At 48.8% G+C, this 11,640-nt stretch overlaps 4 protein-coding genes across 4 annotated transcripts; 2 read left to right on the forward strand and 2 right to left on the reverse strand.

The window, feature by feature from the left end:
• Nucleotides 1–504: 504 nt before the first annotated feature.
• Nucleotides 505–2,606, reverse strand: ASPGLDRAFT_44264 (TFIIB-type zinc finger domain-containing protein). The gene is made up of 8 exons (XM_022545991.1): nt 2,455–2,606; nt 2,284–2,374; nt 2,117–2,226; nt 1,803–2,056; nt 1,646–1,751; nt 1,449–1,587; nt 1,013–1,399; nt 505–956 (listed from the first exon to the last, which is right to left on the reverse strand). Exons 1-8 carry the CDS (start codon nt 2,560–2,562, stop codon nt 523–525), a joined length of 1,629 nt encoding a protein of 542 aa, XP_022403156.1. The 5' UTR covers nt 2,563–2,606; the 3' UTR covers nt 505–522.
• Nucleotides 2,607–3,166: 560 nt separating this feature from the next.
• ASPGLDRAFT_64745 (Eukaryotic translation initiation factor eIF-5A) lies at nt 3,167–4,016 on the reverse strand (the record flags this gene model as incomplete). Its single annotated transcript, XM_022548813.1, has 4 exons — nt 3,167–3,234; nt 3,294–3,426; nt 3,486–3,752; nt 4,005–4,016. 4 exons carry the CDS (start codon nt 4,014–4,016, stop codon nt 3,167–3,169), a joined length of 480 nt encoding a protein of 159 aa, XP_022403157.1.
• A 275-nt stretch (nt 4,017–4,291) lies between these two features.
• On the forward strand, nt 4,292–8,652 carry ASPGLDRAFT_72762 (putative GARP complex subunit (Sac2)). Its single transcript, XM_022549632.1, has 5 exons — nt 4,292–5,348; nt 5,401–6,480; nt 6,536–6,571; nt 7,255–7,380; nt 7,454–8,652. Exons 1-5 carry the CDS (start codon nt 4,482–4,484, stop codon nt 8,441–8,443), a joined length of 3,099 nt encoding a protein of 1,032 aa, XP_022403158.1. The 5' UTR covers nt 4,292–4,481; the 3' UTR covers nt 8,444–8,652.
• Nucleotides 8,653–10,821: 2,169 nt separating this feature from the next.
• Nucleotides 10,822–11,538, forward strand: ASPGLDRAFT_23662 (uncharacterized protein; the record flags this gene model as incomplete). The annotated part of the gene is made up of 1 exon (XM_022543310.1): nt 10,822–11,538. One exon carries the CDS (start codon nt 10,822–10,824, stop codon nt 11,536–11,538), a length of 717 nt encoding a protein of 238 aa, XP_022403159.1.
• Between the last annotated feature and the right edge of the window lie 102 nt (nt 11,539–11,640).

Consider the following 11,640-nt stretch of genomic DNA (forward strand, 5'->3'; position numbering starts at 1 on the left):
TGTCCTTCCTTCCAATTCGAATTTTATCCATGATATCTTTTCGTTCGGTTCGTTTCTTATTGCCGAGCGGACCGGTTTCGATGGGCTTTGGGGGGTGGAAAAAGACCTACATCTGCACTGTAAAATCCGGGAAAAATATATTGTCAGCTCATCTCTCTCCATAACAAACGGGAACCGTAAAAAGGCACTTCATTATACGTACTGGTTGCGATTTTTCGTTGTTGCTGGCTGACGATCGCTGGAAGGTCGGGCGTCGTAGAGGCACTGGTAATTTGAGGGAATTCTCGCTTAGCAAGGGTGGACCGACCTGGTGATACCCTAAGCCCTAGACCGCTTCCGCTTTGATACCGCCCCGACGCAAGTGCCATTTTGGGCTTCTCCACAGTTTCCATACTCCGTATCTTTATCTTCAACATGATGCATGGCGTTGATGTTGATTGATAAGGTTTTGGTTCGATGTTCCTAGCATGGAATCACTACAGATGAGTACCTTTGGTAAAACTCGTGGTGCTCTAAACATGTCTATTCGTTAATATCTCCTGCTTCTTCTATGTCGTCTACATCTGCATCCCCTGGAAATTCCATGTCCATAATCTCCCCATAGTATTCCATACGTCTCCGGTCTTCCTGCCAGTGGCCCATCCTAACCTCTGTCTGGAATACCGTTTTGACAAGGGTTGACAGGGAGATCCCGACCACCTTTGCTGCCGTTTCATAAAAAGGCCTCACCATTTCGGGGAGGTCAGTGTCGAGTCGATAACGAGGATAGAGTGAACCCGGGCGCGGGACTTCGCTCTCCGGGTTTGCGACAACCTTCATGCTCTTGACCTGGCGCGTCACTGTTTCTAGCATTGAGCTCAACGACGCTTCATCGTCTGCTTCCGACGGCGGTTCAGTGGGCTGGCTTTCCACGCCCGCCGGGCCGAGCGGAAACAAATCTGCTAGCGAATTGGTTCCTATTCAAGGCCAGAGTTAGTCGAGACTGAGAACACAAAATCGCCGATGAGCTCACCTTTGCTGCTATCCAGCCAACTATTCTCGTACCAATCTAGGTACTCATCCAACTGATTCGGTGTCATATTGAACACATCTTTCTCGTTAACCAGGACCTCATTCCCCTTCCCAATTCTGCCGCTAGATGCCTCCCGGTTATCAAAGTGTCTTTGAACCTGCGCCCAAAGCTGCCAATCAATCGCCTGAGTGCTCGGTTCTCTAGCTGATTCAGGGTATCGTTTCACATCATCGAATGGGAAAAGAAGCTTGGTACTGATGACAATGAGGGTCATCGTTTGCACTTCAGGGAGGTGAAGAGACCGTCTTTTGCCGGCGATAGTTGTTGGATAACTGAAAGTGAACCCAACAAGTTTCTGTAGTTGCTTTACAGCGGGGTATATATCGACTGTTATCACATTAGCAGCAGAATAGATGTTGAAAGTAATGAGACGTACTTGGAAGAGTAAGTCTTTTGATAAATCGAAAGAGTAGAAGTGGAGCGTTCAGAGGTGGGAAATACACGCCGGATCGACGGTGATAGAAGAGAATCAATTCCAACGCAGCCCTGTGGAAATGCTCTGCTTTTGGTAATCTCTTTAGATTGTCAGAGAAAACATCCCTCATGGGATATCTCAGAGCCATGGGATCATACCGTGGTCTCGAGGAGTGACAAGTACTCCTGCGGAAGTTTATCTCGCATTTCCCGTGGAATGGTCTTGATTATCCTAAGATATGGGACGTCTCCCTGCATCACCATCCTAAGATCTTATCAGAAAGTAGTCCACCCACAGAGTCAAACAAAAATTTACCTATGGAAGTCGGCTATGCCAATAGGCAGCCTCATCAACAGCGCACCCATGTAACAGAGAGCAATCGAGTCAACCAGTCGAGGCCATTGAACGCGCTTGCCACTGGGCTTGAAAGCCTTATCAGATTCATCCTCAGTATCGGCGGCTTGAGAGCTGAAAACCTCCGGTTCTTCGGTCTCTGTCTCGGACATATTAGCGTTGATCTTGCTAGAAAATCCTTCCAGACGAAGAGCCCATAGATCGCGAATGATATTCTGCAAGCCTGTCAGTCTCGATTCTGATAATCCTTTTCGGGTGTGGTATTGGTGGAATACCTCGAACTGGGCAGGAAAGCCCCGGACATGGACCAGGGCATGACATTGCTTCCACAGGATCAACTGGTATATTTGCAAGAAGAGACTATATGCCCGTTGGCCCCGATATGCTATTCGAATATTAGTACATAGCTGATCAGAAATAAAGAAAAGGGTACTCGACGAACTCTTCTGTCCTTTCTCAACCACATCTTTCTTCACACGGTGCGCCCTGCCCTGCGTTCCATAATCCTCCGGATCTTCTTCGACTTGTCGACCCTACATAAAGTTAAACGGTCAATCAGCATTCAATAATTTTCGATGGCAGTCGTCGGAACTAAAATCCGATATGGATGTACCTCTTGCTGGTGACCCCGCCGGCAGAACCAGAGCCCGTTGTCGAGATAATACCGTCTCTCACGGCACCCTTCCTGCCCACAGACCCCTCGAGTGATAGTGTATTCCATTTAGGGCACAGTGGGTCATGATATCTGGATATCAGACATCCAGCATGTGGTGGTGAGTATTATGCAGTCTGTGATAGGTTGGCGTCCGGAAAGAATTTTTTCCTATACGCCTGAACCGGCGTATGGTCTCTTGCCACAGAAACAGAGAAAGGTTAGAATAAGAAATTAGAAAGATCTTTTAGAGTACGTATATAGATAAGCCTTCTCTATAAATACTTTATCCACGTCTAAGCCAATCATAACTGCGCGATTGCTCAACCTCGACCATTCTACGGGGTCTACGGAGTACACGTATCTACAGACTTTGAACTGGAGGAGTCCGTTGAATGATTTTATTGTTCGTCAAAAAATCGTGAACTCAGAACTATTCCTCTGACAACGCACGCTGATGCTGCCAACAGAAAAAAAGCAACTCTTTTTTAATCCTTTGCCGCTTCAATGCACATCCAAGGCTATTATTATGGGACACGAGTTACGCAACAGACATGCCGCTGACTGCCCAAAAGGGTCGTAATCCACAAACTTGAGGACATAACTTGACGAAAGTCCATTGGAAGACAAAGTTCGACAAAATGAATAGATCCGTAAGAAATCGTAGGGAAGTTTACATCTTAGGGGCCTCCTTGGCGTCCATGCAGCACTCCTCGCCCATGGAGGTCAAGATGGTGACGTCTGAAGAAAGAATTCGGGTCAGATACTAGACCGAAGAGTCGACAAATCAAGTTACTTACTGAGGTCCTTCTCCTCCTCACGGAACATCCTATTGATCCTATCACCAAGCTCACCGTCAGGGATCTTAACATCATCCTTGGTGTCACCGTCATCCTTCATGAGAGAGAGGAAACCGTCGTCGGTGATGTCGAGCTACATGAGTCATTAGTAAGCTGCAACGTTGGATGACTCAATTCCCCGGGATAACTCACGAGCTGGAATTCCTTGCGGGAGACCTTGGGGACGTCCATGTTGTGGGTGGAGGGAGACAGATCTTCGAGCTTCTTGCCAGTGAAGATGTCGAGGGCGACCAAGTGGACCTTGGCGTGACCGTGCTTGCCAGTCTTGGAGGTGGACATTTCGACAATCTTGCAGGGACGGGTCTTGATGACAACGTGACCGTTCTTACGCAGAGCAGAGCACTGCATGGGGAAGGTGGTCGACGCGCCAGCGTCGGCGGACTCGAAGGTCTCGTGGTGCTATAACCATACATATCAGTTTTCTGAAGTTTGGGATCGATACAATGCTCTTCCAATTCTCGTTCATCCCACGATATCGAGAGAGAAGGCATCTCCTTTGTCCCCCTCCCTCTCTCTCTATATGTGTGTACAAAAATCTTCCCAGGCTCAGAAGGGGCCAAGAGTAGGAGGGGAAGATGATGCGGGGCTCTAACGAGAACACAGGAAAAGAAATTCCACCAAGGAAACTAGGATTCCAGGGCAAGTACATACCTCGTCAGCCATTGTGAAGGTTGGTATTTGTAGATTTAAAGAAGGTTAAAAAAGGGAAGAAGAAAGATGACAGTGACTTGGGATATCAAAAAGAGAGCGGAGGAGGTTAAAAAATTAAAGGGAAAAAAATCGACAAATCGACTAGGTGGTTTTTGTTGTGGCGGGGTTTTTCTGGCCCGCTAGCCTGAAAGGGCATAGCGTCGGGAAATCAATGATCCGTATCCTTTAGTCTCGTGACGAATGGCCGAACAGTTATTGTACAGTAGTACAGAGTAGAAAAGCTCCATGTGCTTGTGTTGATTGTCTTACTATTTCGTGTGCTGATTCGCTGCTTGGCTACTATTATAACCCCCTCCAATGAAAGTGTCCACATTGCTGCGGACACGGGGTAGTACGATCGGTCAATTGCGTCTCAAATGAGACCGGGGAAATCTGTCCGGTACCTGCACGCTTCCCCGTGCTGGCCTCGCTTCCATCATGTGGCTCGACCGCATCTCAGGCAACTCGACTCCCTCTGGACCTGGGTTCGATAGTCGCGGCAGCTCTCCTATTCCTCGAAGACCCTCTCATTTGTCTCCGGTACCGCAGAACAACCGTCCGGGTTCGAATCGGCATGGCTCGTCCTTATCAGTGTTGTTGACCCCGAATGACTCGAATACGTCCCTTCCTGCAACGGCCCGCGATGCAAATGTGCGACTGAATGCGACCAAGACTCGTCCCTCCGATGTTGTTGATCCGCTCGAAGTTCTGAATGGTATCCTCAGCAAACGAAAGGGGGAGAGCCCCGATAAGGCGACGGCATCGGACCCGGAGGCTAAGCCTTCACAGCTGGCAGAGACAATTGACTTTGGGGAACTTAGCCTTGAGGAATTCGTCGCAAAAGAGGACGAACGCCAACCGAGGAGGATCCAAAACACCGATGCTGGGGCTCAGACGATCGAGCAATTCGAGAAGGAAAGGGACAAGTTCCAGGAATTACACTCATCAATCACCGACTGCGACGATGTATCAAAGTCGGTCGAAACGTATCTGAGCGATTTCCAGAGCGAATTAGGGAGTGTCTCTGCGGAAATCGAAACCCTCCAGACTCGATCCATACAGCTAAATGCCATGCTGTCAAATAGGCGGAACGTAGAACAGCTTATGGGGCCCGCTGTAGAGGAAATCAGTATCTCACCAAAAGCGGTTCGGCTAATTGCAGAAGGTCCAATCGATGACAACTGGGTCAAGGCTCTCAACGAGATTGAGACCCGAGCCGCAAGTATAGAGGCAAAGGCATCCAGCTCCAGCAGCACCAAATCCATCGATGATGTTCGTCCGCTTCTCAGCGATCTCAAGAGCAAGGTAAGTCTCCTTTGTTCCATTCAGCATGATAACTAATGCTCATGTCTTGCAGGCAGTCGAAAGAATCCGAGACTATCTCGTTTCCCAGATCCGGGCGTTGCGGTCACCTAATATCAATGCTCAATTAATCCAGCAACAGCGCCTGGTTAGGTTTAAAGACCTATACAGCTATTTATCAAGAGCTCACCCGACACTTGCAGGGGAGCTCACGCAGGCGTACACCAACACGATGCGGTGGTATTACTCGTCGCATTTCAACCGTTACCTTCTAGCGCTCGAGAAGATTAAGATTTACCCTAGCGATCGGAACGATGTTCTTGGAGGGGACCCCTCAGCGCAAAGGACAGGAAATATCATTACTGGTGGCCGAGCTGGATCTGCGGCACACGACCCGTTTTCTTTAGGACGGAGGGTTGACATTCTCCGGAACGGCAACCCCATGGCTATTTCCTCCTATGTAGCTGAGGAGGATAATGCTTTCCATGGGATAGAGGTTCCTTTCCGCAACTTCAACCTTGCCATCTTGGACAACGTTTCTGCTGAGTACTCGTTCATGGCCGAGATGTTTTCCGCATTGACTTTCCACCAAATTACCCGCAAGGCCATGGAGATATTTGAACCTGTCTTCACCCTTGGGTACGGCATGACAAAGCAATTGATCGAACAGACTACGGATTCGCTGGGCGTTCTGTTGTGTGTCCGCCTCAACCAGCACGCGGCTTTTGAGTTGCAGCGGCGCAAAGTCCCCGTTTCCGATTCATATATCAACGGCATCAACATGCAGCTGTGGCCACGCCTCCAGGTAATTATGGACGCTCACTGTGAATCTCTCAAACGAGTGGCGGCGAACACGGGTCGAAGTGCCGTGTCAGCCCTCTCCCTCGCAGGAGGTGATGACTTGAGCCGCTCAACAGCGCCTCATTTTCTTACACAGCGATTTGGCCAGCTGGTGCACGGGATTTTGGTGCTCAGCAGCGATGCTGGGGATGATGAGCCGGTGTCCAACAGTCTGAGGCGACTGACTGCTGAGTTTGATTCGCTTCTTGCGAAGTTGAGTCGGACTGGCGGAGACGCGAAACGGAGAGAGCGGTTTCTTTACAACAATTATTCTTTGATTCTCACCATTATTAGTGTATGTGTTGCAGCAATTAACCCTGGTTTTCTCAAGATGCTAACCGACGGCACAGGATACCCAAGGCAAACTAGCGGCTGAGCAGAAACAGGTAAGCAGTCTTTGCCTATCGATCTTCCTCCGTTTCGGTGCTGACTCTTCTAGCATTTGGAGCAGATGCTTAGGAATTCTGGGAAGCGCGGTTAGAGCGTATACCCTGACTTTCTCTTCTTCCAAGACACCCGATTTTGTCTTTTGGCTATCGGCATATATTCATTGATAGACTTCTATATTTAGCGATAATACTGGCATTGCTGTAAAATATCGGTCCCATACCCCGCACAAGGCGTTGAAGCGGGATGACAGTGTCCAACCAACATATAACTATATTTGCAAAAACAACGAATTTTCCACAGTTTCATCCCAATTGTACCCCTGGTATGGAGTAGAAAGTACCTGGAGGAGCGCCGCCGCCTTATCTATGGGTCCCGATGTCGCCATTGCGGGGAGCAATAACATCTACTCTGCATTTTCCCGTACAAATGAAGTTTTTTCAAAATTCCTCATAACCACGGATCCTGTGCAAAAGACCTTGCATCCTCTGAAAAATGGCGACTCGTGCCTGTCTTTCAGTTTCCCGGTCGTTCTCTTCGCGCCGCTGTTTCTCCAGCACGAGAGCGGCCGCTGCGGACGTCACTCATGCGGTACCTATCTCCTCTTTTCTTATCGTTTCCCAACGGATACGGTCAACTTGATTCCCAACATCACATGCGAGCATGCGCTTATACTTGAAAGGTTATTGGGGCAGGTGTTGTAGGTCTCGCAGTTGCGCGCCAGCTGGCCGCGAGGGAAGGGACGTCGACTATTCTACTGGAGCGACATAATGCGCCTGGGACAGAGACGAGCAGTCGGAATTCGGAGGTCAGTTCTCTCTTTCTTCTTTGAATGACTTATATCAGAAGCGCAAACGCATACTAAGTCGGGTTTGTGGCAGGTCATCCACGCCGGCTTATACTACGGAGCCGACTCCCTCAAAACCAAGCTATGCATCGAAGGAAAACAGATGATGTACGACCTTTGCGCAAAACGTGGCATCCCCCACATCAACACCAAGAAATGGATCGTCGCGCAAACCGACGAACAGTGGGAGGCCTCCCTCCGCGTTCACGAACACGCGCAGACCATTGGCGTCCCGACACGAATCGTGGGCCGCGAAGAAGCGCAGAGACGAGAACCAGAGGTCCGCGCAGAGGCGGGTGTTGTCGAGAGCCCGACAACGGGAATCGTCGACAGCCACTCACTGATGACCTTCTTGCAAGGGGACATCGAGGACCAGGGAGGTGACTGCGCGTTCCTGACGAGTGTGACGGGGATCGAGGCGTTGAATGGTGGTCGGGATGGGTACAAAATTAAGGCTGTGTCGCCGGATGGGGAGGAGACATCTATTACAGCGGAGACGTTGGTGAACAGTGCGGGGAATTCTGCGTGCTGGATTAACAATATGGTCCTTCCGGAGGAGAGGCATCGTATTCCTTACTATGCTAAGGGGACGTATTTCTCCTACTCTGCCTCGCAACCCAAGACGTCTGTCCTGGTGTATCCGGCTACTTTGCCTGGCACTGGCGGCTTGGGAACCCATCTTACATTGGACATGGGAGGCCGCATTCGCTTTGGACCTGATGTGGAATGGGTGGACGACCCGACCGATTTGAGGCCTAGTCCGGCGCGACTCCAGCAGGCATTACCTGAGATCCTGTCCTATCTTCCTCGCGTCAACCCGGAAGCGATTGATCTAGATTACTGCGGGATCCGGCCTAAACTGGGTCGCGGCGGTGCAGTGAATACAGGAAAGGGCTTTCACGACTTCATTATTCAAGAGGAAGAGGGCTTCCCTGGGTTTATCAACTTGCTGGGAATTGAGAGTCCGGGGTTGACGAGCTCTCTTGCTATTGGAAAGATGGTCGATGGTCTTCTGTATAGATAGATGGCGGCTTCTTGGCTGTATATACCCCGTTGCTACTTTGTAAATAAAAGCCATCTAACCGCACAGATTTGTCCTGGGACTTTTTGATAAATGATTATTCCAGGCATCATAAATAGTGACCATTGGAGTGGCATCCTAGTCTGTGAATGACGGGTACCTGGGGTCTTCTATAAGCGCAACAACTCCTCCCCTTGATTCTATCCTCCTTTCATCTCTTCTCTCGCCCCTTCGATAAAATTAATCGAAACCATCTTCCGTATCGTCTCTTTTGGTTCGTTCACCGCTTGAGAGAATTTACAAGCCCTATCAGTTGGGCTGTAGGAAGCATCCATCAATTCAGTAAGTTTTTACTACCAACGAGGCAGTTCCAAGGCTATTTCATCAATCAATAGCTCGAAACCGGTTCTCCTAAAGCACTTCAGGGTCTATACTCTGACTAGGTCCTACACACTGGTCTTGAAAGAAAGATGTCCTAAACATTCCTACGGCGCCCTGTAATGGTATTACCATCAACTCTACGGTCGTGAGGGAGCATAACTTCGCGGTTATCTATCATGAGCTGACCGAGGTGTTCGATTCGACCACGAGAGAACCGTTGTTTTATGTTGATCGCTACTGCGGACTTTATCAGGCTGTCCTGGCTGGAGGACTGCACGGGATGTCGTACATGTCGAACGGACCTTTTAGCCTGAGTGTTTTTGTTTCAGACGAAGATATGGCGATGCTACGCCGGCGGGCTGGATTGGATAGTTGAGAAGCAGGGTCTACAATTATATCTCGGGGTGAGACGAGATGGGATAAGCAAGATCGAGCATGTTATCCGGTCTATGTTTTCTTTGAATAATTATTTATTAACAACATTGATATATGCGACATGATAGTCTCACGCGGGGTTTTCGAATAGTTACTAGGGCAGTACTTTAATGGATTTATATTGAAAGACATGAGTGGCATTCCGTAGTTAATGCACAAATCCAGATAGTCCTGTTTGGGAGAGCCATTGCTACTTGGTCCATTGTTGACTTCAAAGGGCTGCAACAATTGCTTTCGATGTTAGATATAGAAATTTTGGGGTTATACATATCCAATTGCTTTGAAAATGAACAGAATCATAACCAGACAGCCTTGAGTAAGAGTATTACTTGGGAAGAGGCGCCACGCTAAACCACATTTGTCGATTGACTACACTTTCCCTCTCCCTCTATCATCATCTCTAGTCTCTTCTCCATCACGGGTATAATTTCAGATACCTCAAGGAAGGTCTCATCACCGGCCCGTTATTTTAACGACCAATCTTTGGAATTCCAAACACCCAAAAAGGCGATCATGCTTCCAGAGACCGCAAAGAAATATGAAAAAGAAATACAATCCATCATGGAGAGCAGGGGCTTTCCCCTACGCCCAAATGAGGGCCGAAAATGTATGCGAAGAATAAAAAAAGTACACCGTTTGTCATAACGGGATTGCACTGTGAGTTCGCTATTAAGATTAATCTATTATCACAGCAAAAACCTTGTGCTCTGAGCATTGCCTATGTGGGATGTTCAAAATTGACTTGTTTGTGTTGCTGGTATATGGTTGCAGCAATCAGAGTGGGACTAGGCCTTGACTGGCAGATGTAAGGCACCCATAGCAAAGTGTATTGGCCATGGTGCTATCCCACACAGGAGATTATGGCAGCAAAGCTGGAAGCTGCGCCCAGAAAGTTGAACAAAATTTCTCAAACCGGATAGTCGAGAGATCCATAAGCGGCATAAACGAGAACAGGATGTTCGAAAGTGACAGCACAGCCGTGGCTTTACCAATAGCAATAGATGATATGTTACTAGCAGAATATAATGCGAGAAAGACACGAAAACCGATATTCTCTGCCGCTGCGACTGTCTCTGCAACTGCACCTTTGGTAGCTGAGGCTACTTGCGTTTTATTGCTCGATGTTTGATTTCTGGTGGTTGTTTGAATGGTGTTCGATGTCGATATCATTGTTGTCCAGTCTTCGTCTCAACATAAATAGGCCTTTCATTATTTCTTGTACTATTACCAAACAGAGCCTTTTTCTAGAAAATGAACAGAATCGGGATACTTGCGGAATCCTATACCACAGTAGCCTGAGGCACCGACACTAAGCTATGTCGATCATAAAGTGGCGCTAAACCCAATCGAAATCCACTCGCCCACATCCTTGGAACGACCATACAGAGTCCACAGCAAAAGACAGCCGATTTGGAGAGACACACGTCAACGATCTGACATATCCTCGCCTCCCTTACGAATTCCGCATTTCTGCCCTCCAACATGTCTTCTCAATCCGTTTTCCTTAGCGGTACATCACTTCATCTTCTCGATCTATCCTTTAGTTACCCTTAATATAAGCCACTATGGGCGACATTAGCAACCACCATCGCGACTTTAGCAAATGCAAAAAACAGCGCAAATCGCACCATGCGAGACACCACGGCCAGAAACAAGCAAACCAGTCCCGAAATAACAACCACAATTCCAACGACAACGACAACCATACCAACGGATCCACCAGCGACGACAACAAAAGCATCGCCAGCACCAGCAGCAGCAACAACAGCCATAATAACAACAACAGCTCCAGCAAACGCTGCTGGGACTGGATTATGGTAGGCGGCACAAACCACTACGCCAAAAACCGCTCCGCATTCATCACCTACCGCCGCGCACCCTGCAAAGTCAACGGCCGCACCCGCGTCCTAGGCGTCGGAACCGTCAAACTAGACCTCGAGCGCAGTCCCCAGGACCCCAGCACCTACACCCTACTCCTACACGATGTGCTGCACATCCCCGATGCTGTGTGTAACGGCATTAGCATCAACCCGGGCTTCATGGGCGCGGGGAACTATGGGATCTCGTGGGGAGATAAGCGCATATTTGATGCGGATACGGAGGAGCCGTGTTGGTATGCGAGGGCGTTTCATGATGATGGGTTGATGAGGTGTGTTCTTGCGGGGGATCCGAGGGGAGCGTCGTTTTTGGAGAAGGGTGGGAGGTATATGTTGAGTGTTAATGCGTCGGAGGAGGAGTTGCTGGTTTTGGGGAGGAGGGTTGAGAATCGGAGTTTGTTATGATGATTGGGTTTTGGATAGGATGGTAACGGATCGCTTTTATGGCGTTAGGTTTTGGGACATTGGTAATTGAGTAAATATCATCGATAACGCTATCATATACAC

This window comes from Aspergillus glaucus (genome assembly GCF_001890805.1).
Source record: "Aspergillus glaucus CBS 516.65 unplaced genomic scaffold ASPGLscaffold_5, whole genome shotgun sequence".
In the NCBI taxonomy this organism is placed as follows: domain Eukaryota; kingdom Fungi; phylum Ascomycota; class Eurotiomycetes; order Eurotiales; family Aspergillaceae; genus Aspergillus; species Aspergillus glaucus.

Excerpts from the sequence above, each read along its gene's own strand:
- ASPGLDRAFT_44264 (XM_022545991.1), bottom strand. The coding sequence starts at position 2,562 with ATGGAATACACTATCACTCGAGGGGTCTGTGGGCAGGAAGGGTGCCGT. Across the intron at positions 1,588-1,645 it reads TGTCACTCCTCGAGACCACG|AGATTACCAAAAGCAGAGCA; the intron begins GTATGATCCCAT and ends GACAATCTAAAG. Across the intron at positions 957-1,012 it reads TTGGCTGGATAGCAGCAAAG|GAACCAATTCGCTAGCAGAT; the intron begins GTGAGCTCATCG and ends GGCCTTGAATAG.
- ASPGLDRAFT_72762 (XM_022549632.1), top strand. The coding sequence starts at position 4,482 with ATGTGGCTCGACCGCATCTCAGGCAACTCGACTCCCTCTGGACCTGGG. Across the intron at positions 5,349-5,400 it reads TCAGCGATCTCAAGAGCAAG|GCAGTCGAAAGAATCCGAGA; the intron begins GTAAGTCTCCTT and ends CATGTCTTGCAG. Across the intron at positions 6,481-6,535 it reads TGATTCTCACCATTATTAGT|GATACCCAAGGCAAACTAGC; the intron begins GTATGTGTTGCA and ends CCGACGGCACAG.